The following is a 20,111-nucleotide window of genomic DNA, read 5'->3' on the forward strand; positions in this document are numbered from 1 at the left end:
ATACTTCTACTTCACATTTCCCTTTGTTTAGATTAATATCCTATTTTCTTTTTTTCTTAGTATTTTTCCTTCAAAAATTAGCTACAAGCTGGGAATTTAGCTCAGTGGTGCCACCGCCTGCCTCGCAACCCTAAGGACCCGAGTTTGATCCCTGGTACCAAAAAAAAAAAAAAAATTAGTTATTGCTTTAGCTAAGTAACCACTTACTTTATTAGTATATTCATCAAAGATTTCAGCAGCTCTCAAGTGACACAGTTTTTCTGACACTATATCAAGTCTTAAGAAGTCAAGATGAAATATTTGATCAATAGAAGAATGTCTTTTTTTTTCCATTAAATTTATTGATACAGTTTAGGCATACAATACAGTTGCATTCATCATTGGGATCTTGTACCCTTATAGACGATGAGTCTTGGTTCTCATATTTTCCCCTTCCCCTGCCCTCCTTTCACTCCTTCCACCCTTCTCTGTGTACAAAGACTTTGTTTCCATTTTTTTCTCATATTTTTCTTTTCCCTTCTTTCCTTTCCCCTACCCTTCCTACTGCCCATACTCTTTTAGACCTGTTTTTCCTATCAATTATACCATTTCAACCTTATTAAACTTTTAGATTTTCACACCAAATAAACTATTTGGTATTTACACATGTGTGTCCAATAGAGGAATGTCTTAATGATCTGAATCTTTATATCCCACCTTGTGACTTATTCTGCTTCAGGAAAAATGTCTTGTGTATGTTTTAAAATACTCAATAGATTCTTGCTATTTGGGTGAATCTTCTCTTTCGTCTTTGCTTTTTCTAAAAATGCAGTGTATCTGTGAATCACAGTACAAAGTCTAGATCATAAAACAAACCAGTTAGGGCCTGGGATTTAGCTCAGTGGTGCTGCCACCTGCCTCGCAAGTGCAAGGTCCCAAGTTTGATCCCCAGCACACAAACACACACACACACACACACACACACATAAAGATAAATCTAAGATAGGAAGAAAATTATATACTGTGATATTATGCTCAATATTTGCCATAATTCAAAACTATGCTAAATGCTATAGTACTTTCAGCAAAGCACTTTGTCTTACACTATAGAGACACATTATCATGGTAGACACACTTAAGCAGTATTCGCAGCAAAATAAAAATATGAATCCTGTATATAAAAAATGGTGAAGAATTTGCATCACAGATAGATGAAAACAATAGACATGGATTTATAACCTTAGAAGTAATCATGGAATATCAAAAGGCTGAATGGTAGTAGTTTTCCTGTTTTTTAGTAACACTGAAAAATTTTAGTAACACTGAAATGTGGTAGAGTTTGACTATTTAAACTAGATAACTTAATCGAAATGTGAACATTTTCATTGCATGACTTTTCACTGTTCCGTAATGGGTAGACAGCATAAATGTGAATCATTGAATTTATAATGTGTACAGACTCTTCTGTTACGAATCTAATATCTTTGTATTCCTAAAACGTCTAAGGGGGAAATAAGTGGTTAAAATAAAGTACTGCTGTTAAAATGCCCTGCATTTCCTTTTTCTATTATTTCCAGACTTAATCATGATTTGTGTTTTACATAAGTCATCTAAAGTTTTAATAACTCACTTTCTCAGGCTGCAAGTTAGAGGTTGAAAATGTGAATTGTATTTACATGGATCGTGTCAAAAGAGATATTAAATGATCCAAAGTACACTAAGCCCAAACTTACCCTTCCTGCCCACTTTGAGGCAGGAAGTTATGTGTAGTTCTGTGAGATCTAAAACTGCATATTGGAAAAGGCAAAGCAGTATTCAGTACAGCTCCGTGAATTAGCCCGCGCATATGTGCCCTGGAAAGAATCACGCAAGAGGCTGAAACGAAATTTAATAAACTTTATTTTTCTTTTCAATTTTGGGTGAGGTGTTCTTATTTGAGTAACTTAGAAGGCAGTAAACAGGGTAATTCCAAGTATAAGAAGGTTGTATTGGAAAATGTGATTGGAGACAACTCAGTTCTTTGTTATGTAATCCTTGTGATGGTCTGAGAATCCTTGTGATGGTCTGAGAAGCGTTTTGGAATCTCTGGGGATAAAGAGCCTGACATAACCTTATTTTGTCATTTCTTTGTGGATTTCTTGCACCACGCACTGACGAGTGGTAAGATGATTGCATTAGGCAACTGCTGCCAGCTTTCTGATGTCCTCCTGGAGTTGCATTGACGTGTTGGGGGCTCTCAACTGCTAACAAGATCATTTATCTACACCTGATGTTGAACTCTATCTAAACCTCACCCAGAAAGTAAAAGCAAGTAGCCTAGAAAGCTGTTTGCAACATTTCTGAGGAGGAATGGCTCTGCTCTCCCATAGCAGCATTTACAAAATGTTAGCTCGCTCAGAATTTCCAATTTAAAATAACAACAACAACAACAACAACAACAACAACAACAACAACATGTAACTGTAACATGGGAATACCCCAGAACAGCAGCTTGGCAGGAAAAAGGCTATTTCAAAATAAGGTCCCCAGCAAGAAGAGTTCTGGCAGATGCACAGTCCTGGATCATATTAACCAAACTGTTGCATTCTGGAAGATTTGGGGGTTTTCTTTTGTGGTTCCCATACCCTTAATAGACTGGTAAGAGATGTTCATCAGCCAAACCGAGTGGCTTCCCCCTCCATTCCTAGTGTGGGAAAATGAATACACAAAGGGAACCAGTTACAATAAGCATTCCTACCTCCAGCGGTGGTTTTAACACCCTAATAGCTGTGTCAGGTATAAAACTTGTTTTGGCTAATGCCTATTCTCATATGTAATGCTATTAACTGAAGATCATCTTAGAAAGCCCACTATCCTCACATCTTAGGAAGCCCAGGATTCTAACTCCCCTCTGGTGAGAGAAGCTTTAGCACCAATTAAATCTCTCAACTGGTTAAGAATGGTGCTTAAAGCTAATGCCTTTGGCCTGTGTGTATTGAGACTTAAATTGCATATTGTTATTCAAGATGCTTAGTCTTTGAAAAATATTCTATTTGTTTGGGCTTGAAAGAAGAGATTGCCCATCAATGGAAGAAAAGAAGAGAAAAACATAAAGAAAATGTAAGAAAATTGTACAAAATCTAGGAAGCTAGTACAATTTGTGTTAACTGTATGTGGAAGTGAAAATATGTAGAATTAAGAGTGATTCTTCCAGTCCCCTATGTAAATCAGATTAAATGCTTTGAAATTTAAACCCATATCTCTTTCAGCTCGTTTCACTTTCAAATAAAAAGTTTAAATGGGAATGGGAAAAAAAAACTGTTCATTGGCTTAACATAAATCTTTAAACTGCAGGGAGCTTCACCCTCAAAAAATAGTTGAATCTCTGAGGAAAAAGAAAAGGCTGAATTCTATTTTTCATAAATGATGGATTATCATACCACACTGTGTATTTTCCAGTAAAGTGTCCTTTTATTTGTACTGTGTGATTACAAGTTTCTAAAAGTATGTGTGGGGTCACTTGGGTGCTGTGGGAAAATGGAAGGAACATTGGTCTGTTAACATCAGTAGTGAAATCAGAAGCAAAGTATGTCCTGATTATCATAGGCATGTGTTTAAATTTTGCTTTCCTTAATTGGTTATGTTGTATTTACTTAAAAGAACAATTTGGCAAGTTTTTCTCCCTTGACAACAGAAAAGCGTAAACTGTTTTATAAGTTTGGCTGTGAAGAATCAGATTTGTAAACCACAACATTCAAAGACCTTTACTGCTGTTTTCAGGGACCAAGTGATGGGCCTTGCTTTATAATCATGCATTTCTTACATTTTTATTTTTTATTTATAGTAATTTCTAGTTATTTGTTAACAAAAATGTGCAATATATTATAGGCATCCATCGACTTCACTTCTGCATAACTCTTCGCAGAACAACACGAGTGGAATGAATGATGGCAAAGGCCTTGTAATTTGACTTGTCATCTGAGAACCATTATTTATGGCATCAGGAAATGGAAGCTGGTGCTCTAGTCTTTCTCCAGGAAAGTCATCATTAGAGGAAACTTTGGAGAGTTTGGCTAAGTTAAAAACTGTAATCATATCCAAGACTAGGCTAGTTTCTCAAGATGTGTGAGAAGGAAATAAGATAAAGCACTTAAAAACATATTTCCATTTCCTATGAAAAGCCAATTCACCTTGCAGATATTTCTCAAATGTGGAGCCAGATGGTGGCATTGAAAACAATATAAAGCCCACACACACACACACACACACACACACACACACACACACACACATCTAATTAAGATACTATCACCAGAATACTTAGGGGATTTCAAAAAGATATGTCACTACGTAATTATTCTCAAAATCTAGTATTTATACTGCACATACATTATGTGCATATATTTTAATTTACAAAGTATTTTTCAATCACATCATTTTTATTAGCTCCAGAATAGCAGGAAAAATGCCTTGATAGGCCCTGTATTTCTTTAGATTCTGCTATTGGAAATGGCAAGATTTTGAGGTGAGACCAGAAATAGAAACTATTACCTTTAATAACCTGTAAAAACTTTGGTCATTCCATACAACTCCAAAGACAAGACAGACCTGAGAACAAAACTGCCCTGGGGGATAGTTTCTTAAAGCCTATCCAGTGCTCCTGTAGTCTCTACACTAGCACCCAGAGGGAGGAGTGGCTGTCAGCTGAAGCAGGTGATCCAGTGTTCAACTGTAAAGGCTGGGCTTACAATGAAAGCCAACTGAATCTCAGCTGGGCACAGTATGTTAAAATATTCAGAATAATTTTTCCAATTATACAAATGTAAAACATGCCTGCATATATACGTTTCTGTAAAAGTAATATTTGCTTGCTTAGGTGTTAAAAGCACTTGCTATTTCTCTAAAATGACCTGAGGTCAATCCCTCCTCTAGGATCCATTATATTGTGCTTCCTTTGTGTCCCTTTCCATGTTGTACTATAATTACATAAGCCATGTGCATTTTGTTCACAACAGTTAACTCCAACACTCCATATAAGTAATAGGTGGTCAATTTGTTTCTTGAGCCATTTATGTAATGTTAAATGACCTAGTAGCAATGTTTTTAAAAGTTAAAAAATACCCTGATAATATAATAATTTCAGTAATATATTTCTTTTATCTGAAAATATCCAAAGCATTATCATTTCAACATATGGCCCAAGATGAATTGCAAGTGCTCAAGAGCAGAAAGGAACTAGTGGTACACACATTGGACAGCACAGTCCCAAATCAGTGCTTCTCAAGCACCGCAAGTTAAGATACTCATGGGAATTGATAGTATTGGTAGAGCCCACTGAAAGATATGGACGCCACTCCTGTTCCAAATATATACGACTCCCCCCATGGTCCCATGCTGTTCTCTTTCTGCTTTATTACCCTAAGTGCAGAGTACTGAGATCTGTATAACCCATTCTTCCAGGGCTGATAGATGGGAAGCTCACTCCAAAGCAGGGAATCCTAGCATTTTTAAGGTGTAGACTCATTTACTTTCTTATGTAAAAGTGGTTACACTTTTATTACCAATTAATTTAATAAACAGCTAATGATAGATAATAGGTCAGACAGATATATATCTGCTATTTATAGATAGAAATAGAGATATATGCTATTTATAGATAGAGATTTGGTTTTGTTTTTCACAGTTCCTTTAGATATTTTTCAGTGTACTGATAGTTCTTTTACCACCGATATAAGAGATTGTAAGCACATCTTATAAATTTTCAAGCTGTTTAAGGAAGCAATTCTCAACAGAGAATGAGTTTAGGGCCAGGGATTTAGCTCAGCGGTTCGGTGGCCTGCCTTGCAAGCACAAGGACCCGAGTTCAATCCCCCGTACCAAAAAAAAAAAAAAAAAAAAAAAAAAATCAATCAGAGAATGAGTTTAGTCCTTCCAGAGCATACTTGGAAATAGTTAAAGACATTTTTGATTGTCATAACTGAGAAAGAGGTGCTACTGTTACACTATTGGGTAGAGAGCAGGAAGGCAGCTCAGGATCCTATACAGACTTCATAAGGCAGCCTTCTGCAACGAAGGTTAACTGATCTAAAACACTGAGTTGAAAAATGCTAGTTTAAAGCAATACAAAGTATTACAGTCCTTTTAAGTGGCAAGCCTGCTCTCAGTGTAGCATCTAGTCCAATATCTTAATCAAACATTAAACATTTTAAAATACCACCACTCTTCTCCGAGTTAGCAGGCTGGCAAGATGTTTTCCTCCTCCTGTCCTTCCCAGCCCTACACTTCCTATCTTGTTAATTGCAGTTTACAACTGCTTTGTGGTCCAATCTGGAGGAAGGAGGATGCAAAAATATTCTGACTTGTTCAATTATAGGACTTCCCACACCCTACAACATAAGATCTCTTAAAATATAGACCTAAATTCTTTAAAACAGTACCTAATAAAGTGTTCCACATGCACGCATTTTGTCAACAGTTGAGTTAGGACACTGGAGACCGGGTCAATGTCTACATCTTATCTTGTAGACACAACAAATTATTTTCAGTAATTAATAATAAGACGCCACTAGTACCATTACACTGGGCTTAATGAAAATCCAGAACTTACATGGCTTTATCATTGATTTCAAAGCCATAAGTATGGACCCTGATGATTAGTACACATTCAACAAGTATTTGAAACTGATACAAAATTGACTTTGAAAATTAAACTAAGAATCTGAAACTAAGGATGGAGAATTTGTGATAACTGTACATCATAAGGAGTGTAAGAAATATTTGTTGTAGAAAAAGACACGACTTTGAGTTAACTTTTAAAAGTGACTGACAAAATTAGGAAGCAGAACCGTCAACAATGCCTGCTTTACTTAGAGATAGTATATGATCAGAATTATGTGAAATTAACAATGCTAAAGCATCCTCCCTATAATTTTTCTTTACTCTGAACACAATTTTGTGTTGAAATAAAGGTAAGTAAAATTATCTAGCTGAAACGATCATATTAAATATAAGAGAATGAAAGAGAAAATGAATTGTGACTATATGGAGTTAATCCCGTTCTCATCAGCCACTGAGGCTGCAGTGGGACTAATACTTTCCTATGGGTAATTTTACTCATACGCCCTATCTGGGCAGAAAGGCCTGAGCTATTAATTCAGGTAGTTGTTCCATAACTACTGTTTTCTATCCATATTTGCATAAAGTAATAATCATAAAGAGAAATTTACTGAAAGCCTCTGACTTTGTTTTTAATCTCCAGTGTTCAGACTGCATCACAGTGCTTCAGATACCAGCGACAAAAACAGAGTTAAAAGCCGATTAAAGAAGTTTATTACCCGAAGACCTTCCTTGAAAACTCTGCAAGAAAAAGGACTTATTAAAGGTACAAGGCATTCTATAGTTGCACCATAACTGTGATAAGTGAATGTTCTTCTGTGTCTAGAGCCAATTCAGCTCTAAATGAATATTTAGGTTGTTATATTCTTGGTTATTAAAATTTCTGCTCTATAATACAGGGAAAAATAGTTGTCTAGGAAATTAACCCTGAGAAAATAAGGGGGAATGTTGGGACCATAGGAAAAAAGTATATAGTTTTGGCATCCAAAGATTTGGACTCACATCAGAAGAGGAGAGGTAACCTCGTGGGTAGATGGTTAGAATGACAACACATTCCCAAGTGCCTGAGGAGTCCCAGTATAAGCCTGATGCCTCAGCATATACAATTACCTCAACTCCTGCCCTTTTGGATACTATTATCTGATCATCAAGGCGGGCCTGAAATATGTGCTAGGTAGGACGTCTGAGACATATTAATGCCATGAAAACTTATGGATATGGACTACTGCAGGGCCAAAAGCTTAATCTAAGCTGAAATAATGAGATATTTTGGTAAACAATCTAAGGTACAGAAACTAAACTATCTTAGCCACCAAAATAGAAATATAGTACATGGTCCCTGAAGTTAGACTGCTTGGAATGCATTTCAACCCTTCATTCCTATCAACATCGAATAAAATCTGGGCTCTCTGAGCCTCAACTTTCCCATCTGTTAAGTGGAACATTTGTACATACCTTGGAGAAGATATTGGACCCTCCATTGCTTCATAGAATAGTATAACAGCACCTTGAATTCTACGTTAGAAGTCACCCTCTAAATTAACATTTTCTAGAGAAACTTTAGTTAGAGGTTGCCTGCCATCTTGTAAGACAAAACCAGATCAACTTCCTAAACAGTTGCAGTTTTACCTAAAGACTAAATGTATCATGACAGTGGCAAAATGAACGGAATTTTGATTCAGTGGTGGGTCTGGCTCCAGTCAAACTACTAACACACTAATAACCCTTGATAGTGCCCTAGAATTGGTCCCAGAAAGCAGCAGAGGAACTGAATGCCTAATGCAGTTTTCATCTGGATGCAATGGAGCCACAGAGCACACTCTGATGCATGTATTTCCTATGTTAGAGCTCCATTAAATTTTCACCATAGCTGACCAATGAGTCAGTGTTCATTAGTAGGGCTATGGAGAATCTATGTGAAATTCTGATTTGATAAGCTTCCATTGTTGTCTTCAGTGGAATTTTTTTCCAAACACAGATCAAGTTATGCAAATGTAGTCACTTCTTGGGCTTGTTTCAATTTTAACTATGAACTTTTTTCAAGGCTTTCACAGAGATATTTTTCAACCGAATAAAAAGCATTAAACCAATTTTTTAAAAGTTTCTACCCATTCAAACATAGTACTTTAATCCAATTTCTTACATAGAAAGCCAAGATTTAGAAAAATAGTAAAATTAATGTTTTTAATCAGTTAAGAAAATTCACATAAAATAAAACAATGGTTAATTTCTCCAAGCAAAAAGGGGTAATTCATTCAAAAGGAAAAACTATTTTAAAAGATAATGGCCTTTAAAATTGATCTGTAGTGCATTTGGCCAAAGACTCTGTATCATACACTGCAGTGTCTAATCTTCCATATCTGGACAAAAGGCCTCCATTGCCAAGGTGAGGAAGGCTGTGCCCCATAGCTTGTTCCTTACAATTGCGATTCCTGCAACCTGCGGGAGCTCTGCAGGGCCACAGTCCCTTTTCCCACTGTGTACTCTTTTATGTACTGTCACCGAGGCTTGAGGGTTCTGACTGAGCACTGAATTCAGCCAGGCTTCCCAAAGGACCATAGTGCGGGCAGGAAGGGCTCCTTTGATGGCTGTAAAACCCACCAGAGTCAGGCCCACACAGCAAATTACACCAAAAGAGAGTCACACCAATATCCCAGCATCCTGTAAGCTACAAAACCTTTCTTCAAAACCACTTTTTCAATACTCATGGAGACATGACCTTGGCCAAGATTTAGATCTGGAAAATGGTCACTTGATGGGGGTAAGTTTTCTAATTTCTTTACTATGGCTAATGAGAAAAGCACAGGGTGTTGCCAAGGGGGAGGGGAAGCAGGGAATTCTGAATGGTTGTGGGATGGGAAGAAACCCTAATAGCTCAGGCGGGTGTAGCAATCACTGTGCCACTGCATTGGTGGCCTCTGAAATGTTCCCCAAGTGCGTTCATGTTTGCCAAGGGGTTGACAAGCCCTTTTTTTAAATATATGACTTTATTGTACGGATCGTTTTATTGGAAACAAAGCCTGAACCAGCTTAATATGTAAATTATAGGCAAGAGGGTACATTTTAGGGCTGTTGATGTGTTTGAACATATCCTGATCTTGCTTTTGGATCTCGGTAATAGCACTTTAATTTCAGTCAACCTACTTGATGTAATCTTTCAAATAATTGTATCAACATCCTAGAAAAAGATACACTTGAAAGTAGTTTTTAAGGACGATAGCAACAGTTTTTTTAAGGGATAGCTAATATGTCCTAGAATCAAAATAATACTCAGACAGAATTGTTTTAGTCATCTTAATATGGGGAAATCCTAATATGGCTCTAATAGAAACAGAAATTAATATCATGTTACCTCCATTTTAAAAATTATTACACTATAAAGTAAAAAACCTGTTTAAAGATTCAACAGAATATCTCAAAGATGTATTATTAAAAACAATGCTTTGTACCTTCATCTTAGTTTTACTTCCCAGAGGACAAAACTTTAAATGGTTTCATTTATATTTCTTCTAGAGGTTGCTTCCAAGTCTACACTAGTTGTTATTTAGGATGCAGGCTGTTTGTTTCTGTCAATATCTTTCTTATTTTTAATGCTGAACATCTAGATTTATCAGCCTATAATTACAAATTTGACTCAGTTATACTAAGCCTTGTCTCTCTGGTCCTTTTCTTCCCCGAATATTGCTGGTCCAAAGCAGTTTATCTCATTGCCTTTTCTATTGTATTTTTGCATCATGAAACTTTATATTATTTCATCTTTTTCTATGACTCACTTAAAGGCTAATTTTAAAAGTTAAAAAAAATGTATATTACTATGTTTGCACAAGGTTGTTTACTGCGCCGGCAAGGATTAGACTTCCTTCTCTGTTCTTGTAATCTGGGAATCCCCATGGCTTTCAAAGGTAATGCCCTGATCACAGTGAAAAGATTCTTCTCTCTTTTATGATTGAGAGTTACATTAATAATTTGCTCTTTTCCAGATGACTTTTATGACTATTTTCTATATTTTGGATCGAGATGTGAAAAAGACAACAATCAGTTTTATTTTGGTCATATAAATATTACAGAATCTGGCCAAATCATGTGACAGACTGGAGTAACATATCCAGCATCCAGGATTATGACTTATGGACCACAAGTGATAATGTTCTGCTTTCAGAGGTTATTTTCTACAAATGACTTAAAATTTTGCTGTCTTTTAGTATACTTCAGCTTTTTATTGTGACATTCTTCTAAAGATGTCTCCCCAACAAGGGTTTCAGGTTTTCTTTCATTTGGAGCCTTCATGTCATCAAATAATTTCATCTTCTTCATCTGTGTCCTCTAGGGGCACCGGTCTCTAGGGACAGCTGAGGCCTTGGCACTGAGCTACATCTACAAACCCCATTTAATGTCTATGTAGAGACTCATACCACACCATGTTGCTCAGCCTGGACTTGAACTTGAAATCCTCCTGCCTCACACGCCCAAAGTGATGGGACTGAGCTCCACCCCTGTTTTTTTCTCCTGAACCTCTTCTAATTCTTTGAGTTATCTCATTTCAGTTTAGATCGTTGGTCTCCGGGATCATTACCCTGCGATTTCCTCTCGCTGCTCTTCTGCACAGTATTCGCTGCCCTCTGAAACCCAAGGTTTTTCTGGCTCTGACCCTGTCTATTACTATGTGATGAGATCTAGCAGCTCCTTTAGAAAACAGAGGCTTCAAAGGCCTACCAGTGCCTTCACCATGCCCACACTTGATCAATAGTTTTGTTGCGTTTAAAATTCCACTGCATTTAGAAGACAATGTTATATGTTCCACTCTTACACACTAGTGGTTACTTAGTTTCTTGTTTTTTTTTTTCCTCTCAAAATCATAAGGTTTTTGTCTTTGAGATGTTTTAGAATCAAGATTATATATTTGATAAAACTTTTTAGAATTACCCTGCTTAGCACTTACTATCAAGCACTATTACTATTCAAATCTGTAGTTTTTACCCCTTTGTTATTTTGATACATTTCTCCTATGTTTTTTCTGCTTCCTCTTTGAAATCTTCATTGTTTGAATATTAGGTCAATTGTATGGATTATTTCATTCAATCTTAATTTTTTTCTCACATTCAGAAAGAATTCTCACTTTTATCTGACCAATCTTTATATTATTTTACCTTTAGCAATCATACTTTTATTTACTGGGTTTATTTCTTTTTCTCTGCTTGTGCTTAGGTCTTATTTGTAAATCTCATTCTCTTATATCATGAGGGTAAAAAACTTGTTTGATCACTTTGTTCATACCCAATAGGAAGAATAGCACTAGCACTCAATAAATGCTCATTAATTGAATATATATTGCATAAAAATATTTTTAAACTTACCTAAGCACATAAATTAGAATTTATTACTGAAGTAAATAGTGAAGAAAATTTTATTTTTATGAACATTTTGGAGAAAAGAATTCAGTATATTTGAAAGCATAGCAGCTTTAATATTTGACCAATGCAGGCTTAATATGGGATTCTTTCATTACTAGCTCTATAACTTAATATCTGGTTATTGGCTTTCTCCTCATGAAGCTTATGTCATACAGTTTAAACTAAGTAACATGTAGAAAGAACTTTACACAGTGGCCAGTTCGTCTTAGCCACTCAACACAATTTTCTCCGTTCATTCTTTTATTAACTCTTCCTCTTTTCTTCTTTCCTTTCTTTCATCCTTTTACCAATCTTCTTTTTGCCCTTCCTTTCTTCTTTCCTTAGGTTCATGGGGGAAAGTATTACCAAATTAGCTATAGGAAACCCATCTCCCAGGCATAAGTTTAAAATTTTTAGAGCCAGGCATTGTGGCGCATGCCTGTAATCCCAGCACTCAGGAGACTGAGGCAGGAGGATCGCTGTGAGTTCAAGACCAGTCTGGGCTACATAGTGAGTTCCAGGTCAGTCTCAACTACATAGTGAGACCCTGTCTCAAAAAAATAAATAAATAAAATAAAATTTTTAAAAATTGATGTAGGCAAATACTTAGAAAAGACAGCCATAATTCACAGAAAGGCCACTTAGAATTTAACTTACATTATCATTTTGGTAATTCTTATTACAATACTCATACATACATGGGCATGAGCTCTTTATTTTTCCTAATTACACTCACTTATATAGTGTAATCAAATTATTTTAAAAATTTAAGTACTTTCCTACATATACAATAATTGTTTCAGGTTTCTGCAAAAGGAAAAAATGACTCGGAAAATTATTTTTGTAAAATACATCAATAACATTGAGAAGTAAAGAATGCTTGACATTCAAATTTAGAATATGAGTTGTCAGCCCTAATCTTGCTACAACAGTTATATTTACAGGCAACAAAATCACTGAATTAAGTGGAAAATGTTTTTAGATAATTTGTTATAATTATGTACAATAGAGTAACCTTATTAATTTAGTATATATAATATGCATATATACATGCCACTTGGCAAAGTAGCTTTGAATAGAGACGTGTTCCAACTTTTCCACTTTGTCAGTGTTAATCTGAGAATAACTGTATTTGAATTTATATACTAGGGCATGGGTCTATCATTGCTTGGACATGAAATATTCTCACAACTTTCCCAATATGCACTAATGGGCTTGAAAATATCTTGTAAATCTTCTTTTCTTTAAACTTCTTTATGGTTCATAATTGAACTATGATCCTTCTGTGTGAGCTATGCCATGATTTAATGTTAGCCAAAATTAATAGCCAACTTTAAGCTTCTTTATCTTGGCCTACAAGCTTCCTGGTTCCCTTGTATTAAAATTTCCCAGGCACTTTCTGTTATTTAAAGGCTCTTGGGAGCAAATGTGTTGGCAATAGAGTACCACATAGCTAGCTTTTGTTCAGTAATAAAATAGAGGTCATCGTGAGAGATGGAGAAATGTTGGGAGGTAAATTCACCTGGGTAGCAGGTTAATCTTGTATCTTTAAAAGCCTGTTGTCCAGGGAGAAAATGATCCAATGATCCAGGTCTTCTAAGATATTAAAAGTAGATTAACTCTGGAGCAATGAAATAGAATGAGGTTCAGAAATCAGAAATTGTAATGTATTGGGTAAGGGGAAAACAAGTGAGCCCCACAGAAAAAAGAATCAGTTTCCCCATGGTTCAAGAATTTATTTTCTTATGGAAGAAGACCTTTTTTATACACACATTAGTAAGAGACAATAAATATAATTTAAGGTGATGACTTACATATATAGTTTGCCTACTAGATCCAGAATTCCATCAACCATATATTTAAAATATTAGAAAAATCTTAGTATTTTTGTTTTTAGTCAGTGACCTCTAAAGCCAGACTAATTCTTGTCCTGGTTATAAGTGCTCTTTAAAAATTCATTCTATAGACTGCATATCCTTTACAAGATTGCCCAGAATGCTCAGCTATTCTAATGGTTGAGCCTTATCTGGTGCAAAGTAAAAATACTTTATTGAGCCTTCCCATTTAAAAATAGTAAAATTACCAAAATATGAGAAATAGACTTCATAACATCAAAAAGGAAGCAGCCACAAAGAATCAGGCTTAGTTTTATCCTGCAAATTTATATGATGCTCTAAGCATTTCCTGTGCATTCAGTCTAAGAGTGTGTGTGTGTGTGTGTGTGTGTGTGTGTGCCCACACGCGCATGCGCATGCGTGTAAATTGTAGGAAGAAGTATAAACTCCCCTTCCACTCCTAACATTGGACCAGCTGGAGAAGACAGTGCTCTCCAAAGTACTTCCTTGACTATTTGCAAATGGCCACAAGTCAGGCTAATGTAGTATTTTCTTCTGGTGTCAGAAAGTGGCTGCCCTCTGGACAGGTGGTCCATGACTGCGTCGATGTTATAATCACATCCTAAATCTTCCCTCTGTGAAACTGCGTGAAAAGCAGAAAAAGATGCGGGGCCCTTGTCAGTGTTCGGGAGAATCCCACTTTGCGAAGGTCATCATGTATTATTGATACCCTGCTGTTCTCCAGCAGGTGTTCTCCTCCTGCCTCCTTCCCTCGTGCCTCCTCGCACCAGCTTCACAGGTGGCAGAAGATTCTCCAGCTTAGCTCTCATTAGCTTCTCAGGGCCTCGGTAGGCCTTAAAAACAGTATCTCAACCCAGTGCTGGATGTTGACTTTCTCTTTTGTAATTTTTCTATTTCTGCTCTCTGCACAAAATGCTAGCTAGTGATTCCATTTTGCTGTGAAGTAGATAATTCAGGGAGATTAAGAATGAATTTCCTCCTGACTTGAAGATCAATAATTTGGACAAACGTAGGAATAAATGCTTCACATAAAGTCAGAAGAGCTGCACTTTCAATAGTCTTTGAGAAGGAGGTCCCATTCCTTCCTCACTGATGTCGTGAGTAGGATTTAGTGTGTGTTTATCGAGAGCATCTCTACAGATAGTACGCATCAAAGCTCTCACAACTAGTGTCTCCTCATAAGGGACTGCATTCAGGGGATGTGTTAGATGCTGCAAGCAAGGAAGTATTAATATCAGCATTTCATCTTGACATATCCTAAGATTAAGAGTCCTCTTTTGTGTCTTTTATCATCATGGACAGATCTTGGATTGGATGACAGATCTTTTCCCCAAAAATTCATGTCCATAATAAATCAAAGATGTTCTATGAATTTCCAAAATTAAAAAAAGAACTTGTATCATTTGGGGGGGTATCAAGTTCTATTTAATATAAAAGTATCTAATTTTGGCTTATTACACTTATGTGATTACTGATATTAAAAAAATAACCAGCCCCTAGTCAGGAGTGGTAGTGTGCACCTGAGATCCCGTCTACTTCAGAGTCTGAGGTGGAAGGGTTGCTCAAGCCCAAGAGTTTCAGGCAAACCTGTACAACATAGTCAATCATTACCTGAAAAAAAATAACCACTCCTTATAGTTTATTCTTTGTGAAAATAATCCTATGTTGCCATATTGAAAGAGTTTTTCTTGTATTTTTTTTTTAATCACTGTGAGAGGGAAGGCAAGAGGCTGTTTTAGAATTTGCATAATCACAATTGGTTATCTGGCCATGCTAGTCAAGTTACAATATGAAGAGGTGCATCTCAGATTTTCTTTGAAATTGATTGTGCTGCCCTATGTGTGTTTTATCAAGGCATTTTGTGGGGCAACAGATCTGAAAACATAAACTCTATGTAGCATTGCCCCTCCTTAGACATTTCCCTTTAATACATCCTTTCTGTTTGAAGATAAAACTCCATAAAAGAGTTCTGGGAATAGGCAGCTATATGTCATAAACAACCCTCACTCCCCCCGCCCTCAGCCTCCCATGCCCCCAAATTTGGAAAAGCTTTCACTGGAGTGATGACGGCCTTGATCTCATTTGAATACTCCTTCTTCATTGTCTCCTTGCCTCTATGGGAGGCAACAACTCAGCCATAGAGTCATTCCTGGAAGGCAAAGAGGTGAAGAAGTTTTCTAGCAACCTTGTCTTTGCAAGCACAAAACTGAGTCACGTGGCCTGACAGTGACATTATATTTGAAGTACAGACCATGCTCAAAGATCCAGAACATATGGTTTAAAGAGTTTTCTCATAAAAAGCTACGATTTATGACACTTTCTAGATTCTTATTCACAAATGGCACGGCCCCTCATCTCTTTTATTCTCATTAAAACATTTACCCACAAATTACAGAACTGACCAGTGTTCTCTCAAATGTGTTTCTTTGCCAGCTGGAGAACCATCATGTTGACTAGAAAGTTAGAGGCGCAGCCATTGAGGAAGAAATGCAAACCAGACTGCCAAACATATTATGAATATATTGCTCTTCTTAAAAATGCTAGTTGGTTTTTCATACTGGAGTATTGACTAACTGTCTGTGTTTGATGTATGGTTTACCAGCCTGATGTCGACTTATGGTTAGAGCTTAACTTGTTAGTTCTGCTTTTGCAGCCAATTCAGAATAACTACAGATGCCTCGAGATATTAAAATTGACTGCTCAAATGGACTCAGTGTGGGAGTTTCATTGGTTTTAAATTGATAACAGCTGAAAGTGACTGATTAAAGTGTACATGGGCATAGGACACAGTTTTTTCATAGAACTTTGTGAACACACTCCAGCAGTGTGGGAGACTTTTCCTATTTACTTTTCTATCGTAATTATTTCTAAACTATCTTGGGTTAAGTTTTAAAATTGTACCAGAATATTCAGGAGCTCAGGGCACAAATAATTCCTGAGAAACTGAGATAAATTCTGATGAGTGGGTTTCTAATCTGTAGGGAGTATTTAAAATTAAGTAGCATTCCATAAGGTGGTAATTGTATCTATTTCCCAGGCATTTGAGTTAAATAAGCTGCATAGGAACATAAACTGTCATAATGGAAGGGCTGAAGTGTTGTGTACATCTCTTTCCTCAACTCATAAAAACCAAAGCTCTAAAGTGCCTTATCACAGATAAGTCAAACAAAGCCTCTTCTTTGTGTCCCTATTCTCCTGGGAACTGTTATTATTGTTTTCATTATTTAAAAAGATATTCTAACTACTTTCTTCTCACACAAGGAAAAGAAAACACAAAAGAGGAATAAGAAAAGTCTCCCCCCCCCGAAATCAGCTATAGTTTATAGAAAACAGGTTTTATGAAAATATATTTTCACAATTTAGTAGTAGCTTAAGAAAAAGACCAGTAAAGAATCCAGAGAGGTTTAAAGTTTTTTAAAAATCTGTTTATAATTCTTGCCTCTTTTAACATATTTTTCCAAGAGTTCAGCACCCTTAGTATATAACCTATTTCCCTTTTCAAATGTCTCTAATACTTTACCTTTGATAGTTTATTAAAGAATAGTAAAAGCACTTTGTAGAATTGATAATTATAATCTGTAATAATGTAAATAAAATGGAATTTCTTGAAGAAATCCAGATATTACATACCCATTTTACATATTCCTCTTAAAAATAAAATCTGACTCATTGTGCTTGCTAATGAATCAACAAATATGTAGCAAATATTTCCCTAGTGTTCATTGTAACTAGTGAAAGAAGAGATTTAGATATATTTGGCAATAACATTAGTGGCTAGTGATACATTATGTTCAGATATATCAGAAGTCAGCTTATAATGAGGTTACGATTTTCGAACAACCATAAATATTCATGAATATCATTCCCATGAATAATCAGAAAATTTGTTATTTATTGCTTAAATTTTACCTGAGATTTCTAACTGTGTACCTGGATCAAATTTTAAAATTGCCTAAGTTGAAGGCAAATGACCATTGTATCATGTTTTCTTGTGATAAATACTCTGTGCAGACAGCCATATAGAACCTGCTACAAGAATTGACATTTCTATAAGGTGTAATTCCCTTAGAAATGTAGTATAAATGAGAGAGACTTCATTCTCTTTCAATAGTTGTTGTGTTGAAATTTTTAAACAATTTTCTTATCTGTCCATATTAAGACAGGAGGAAATTTTTAGAGGAGATGTCTTCCAAGTTAAACACATGTGAGAGCCATTAACTTGAATATATCACTACTAACATGTCCCTTTGAACTTAGAACTCATATTCATAGGAAGAAAAGAAAAAAGGGAGCCGGAAGAGGCCTGGCCTCAGTTAACCTCACGTTGAAGGAATCTATCACATAATAAAGGCTGAGAAATGTGAAAGCAGATGGTCAGAGGGTATCTTAAGGATATATTAATATCTTGAGATTCGAGATCATCTAAATGTCAGAAAAGCCATCACTCCCCCAGACTCCCTCATTATTTGCACAAACTCATATATTCATTTTATGAACAACAAAACACTATTTGCATCTTTTGTGACTCCATAATTCAAATGCACCGGGGTCTTGAACATGTTACAATTTTTCCTTCTTAAAAAAATTAGCATAGGAGACCATTCAATATTATGTAAAGAATTTGACAGGAACTCATTTAATGTTTTTATAGAAACAATTAACATGTCAAAAAGAGGAAGTGAGAGCCTATTTTGGTTATGAATTTGTTCACATAATTATCAGTTGAAGAAGTAAGAAACATTTTAGAGAGAAAAGCAAGGTTAAGCCCTTACTTTGTCAAGAACAGAATTCGCACTGATGCCAGATCCCTCAAAATCTTCAGTGTAAGTTTCCATATTCATACATACCATGGCGTGCATGGCCCTTTAACCAGAATGAGCATATATTTGTAGTAGGAGTAAATAATCTTGAACAAAAATAATATTAGCTGAAAATACACTGTTACATGTATGAAGAAAAAAAGCAGATCTCTCGATAAGGTTACATTCAACACAAGTTGCCACCATGATGTGGAGAAATATTCCCAGTGTGACTGTACATTATGGGGGGCTGACTAGACTTGCCCACAAACCAGGAGTCAACAGAGTAAATTGTGGAAAGAGTGTTAAGCAAGGACTGTAGATCTACTTGATCCAAGCTAAGAAGATAGTACATTGGAGAATGTTTAGAGACCTGAAGCATGCTATCTGGGGAATTCTGGGGATGGCATTAAGCGGATCAAGTCTGAGTGGAAAACATTTCCTCAGGATAGCCCAAAGCCATCCATCCATCCATCCATCCCTAGAGTTAGAGATTTTAAGAAATCTTACCAAAACCAGAGTGGGATAGTCCATCTACACACTCTTCCTGGCTGCCCCCGTGAAGCTGCTGTGGGCGTGTGTGATAAGCTCCAGTTTCAGGTGCTGACCTAAACCATAAACATTTGTCAGAGATCTGCCAGGAGTCTGTACCAGTTAATCAGGCAGGCAATCTTAAAGGTAGGACTAGTCTGCGCAGCCTCTGCTGGGGTAGGATCTGTGCCTTTTGCCCTCGATATAACCAGCATTGTGTCTCAGCTCAAAGAACATATAAGAAAACAAGTAGCTGAGTTTTAAAGAAAATGAAATCGAGCACAAATACTAAATATGTTTAAAGATTTAAAGTACACTAGAAATAATTAAATACATAAAAAATTATTTTCCTCATTGGGCAAGGGGGTAATAAGGTGATGGGAAAGCCAGGAGCAGCCAAGATAGCACCTTTACCCCTTGAAAAATGTTTTGTTTTTTGTTTTGGTTTAAATTTAGGAAAACAGTGTCTAGGAGTATATTGCAGAAACATCAAGATCACCAAATTTTGAAGCACATATGGAGTCTAGTTTTCACTCTGCTTCTTACTTGTTTTGTAAATTTGGGCAAGGTAATGGACTTATCTGTCTTTATACTTTCTGCATAATATCTCTTAATATTGTTGACATTACATAAAGATTTATTAATATAGAAAATAATTACAGTGTAATTTACTGTCATACTCTATTCCTAATTCTACTCTTAGTATTGCATACCAGTCCTCCTCCAGCTTGAAGAGAACATGTTCTAAACATTGCAAAGCAGATAAATTAAGGCGCAATTTTTGCAACATTGAACTGATAAAGTCAATACATTGAACATCCTATGTGTCTAACACTGTGATAGTGTTTTTTAGTCACTACGCAATGATGAGGATGAAGAGAATGCTTATATTTCTTTATGCTTTCGTTTTTATTGTTATATATTATCTACAGACATATATATTCATTAAACCACTGTGTTAT

The 20,111-nt window shown here is 36.1% G+C and overlaps 1 protein-coding gene across 1 annotated transcript in view; it reads left to right on the forward strand.

The window, feature by feature from the left end:
• Window positions 1-20,111, forward strand: part of Arhgap15 (Rho GTPase activating protein 15) — a 594,167-nt gene that overhangs the window by 322,394 nt on the left and 251,662 nt on the right. The window contains exon 9 of the mRNA XM_010620947.3: window positions 7,217-7,339. Within this exon, the coding sequence (XP_010619249.2) occupies window positions 7,217-7,339 (123 nt within the window). The remainder of the gene's footprint in view (window positions 1-7,216; window positions 7,340-20,111) is intronic.

Source organism: Fukomys damarensis, unplaced genomic scaffold, assembly GCF_012274545.1.
Source record: "Fukomys damarensis isolate Sample0158 unplaced genomic scaffold, DMR_v1.0_HiC HiC_scaffold_29, whole genome shotgun sequence".
In the NCBI taxonomy this organism is placed as follows: Eukaryota; Metazoa; Chordata; class Mammalia; order Rodentia; family Bathyergidae; genus Fukomys; species Fukomys damarensis.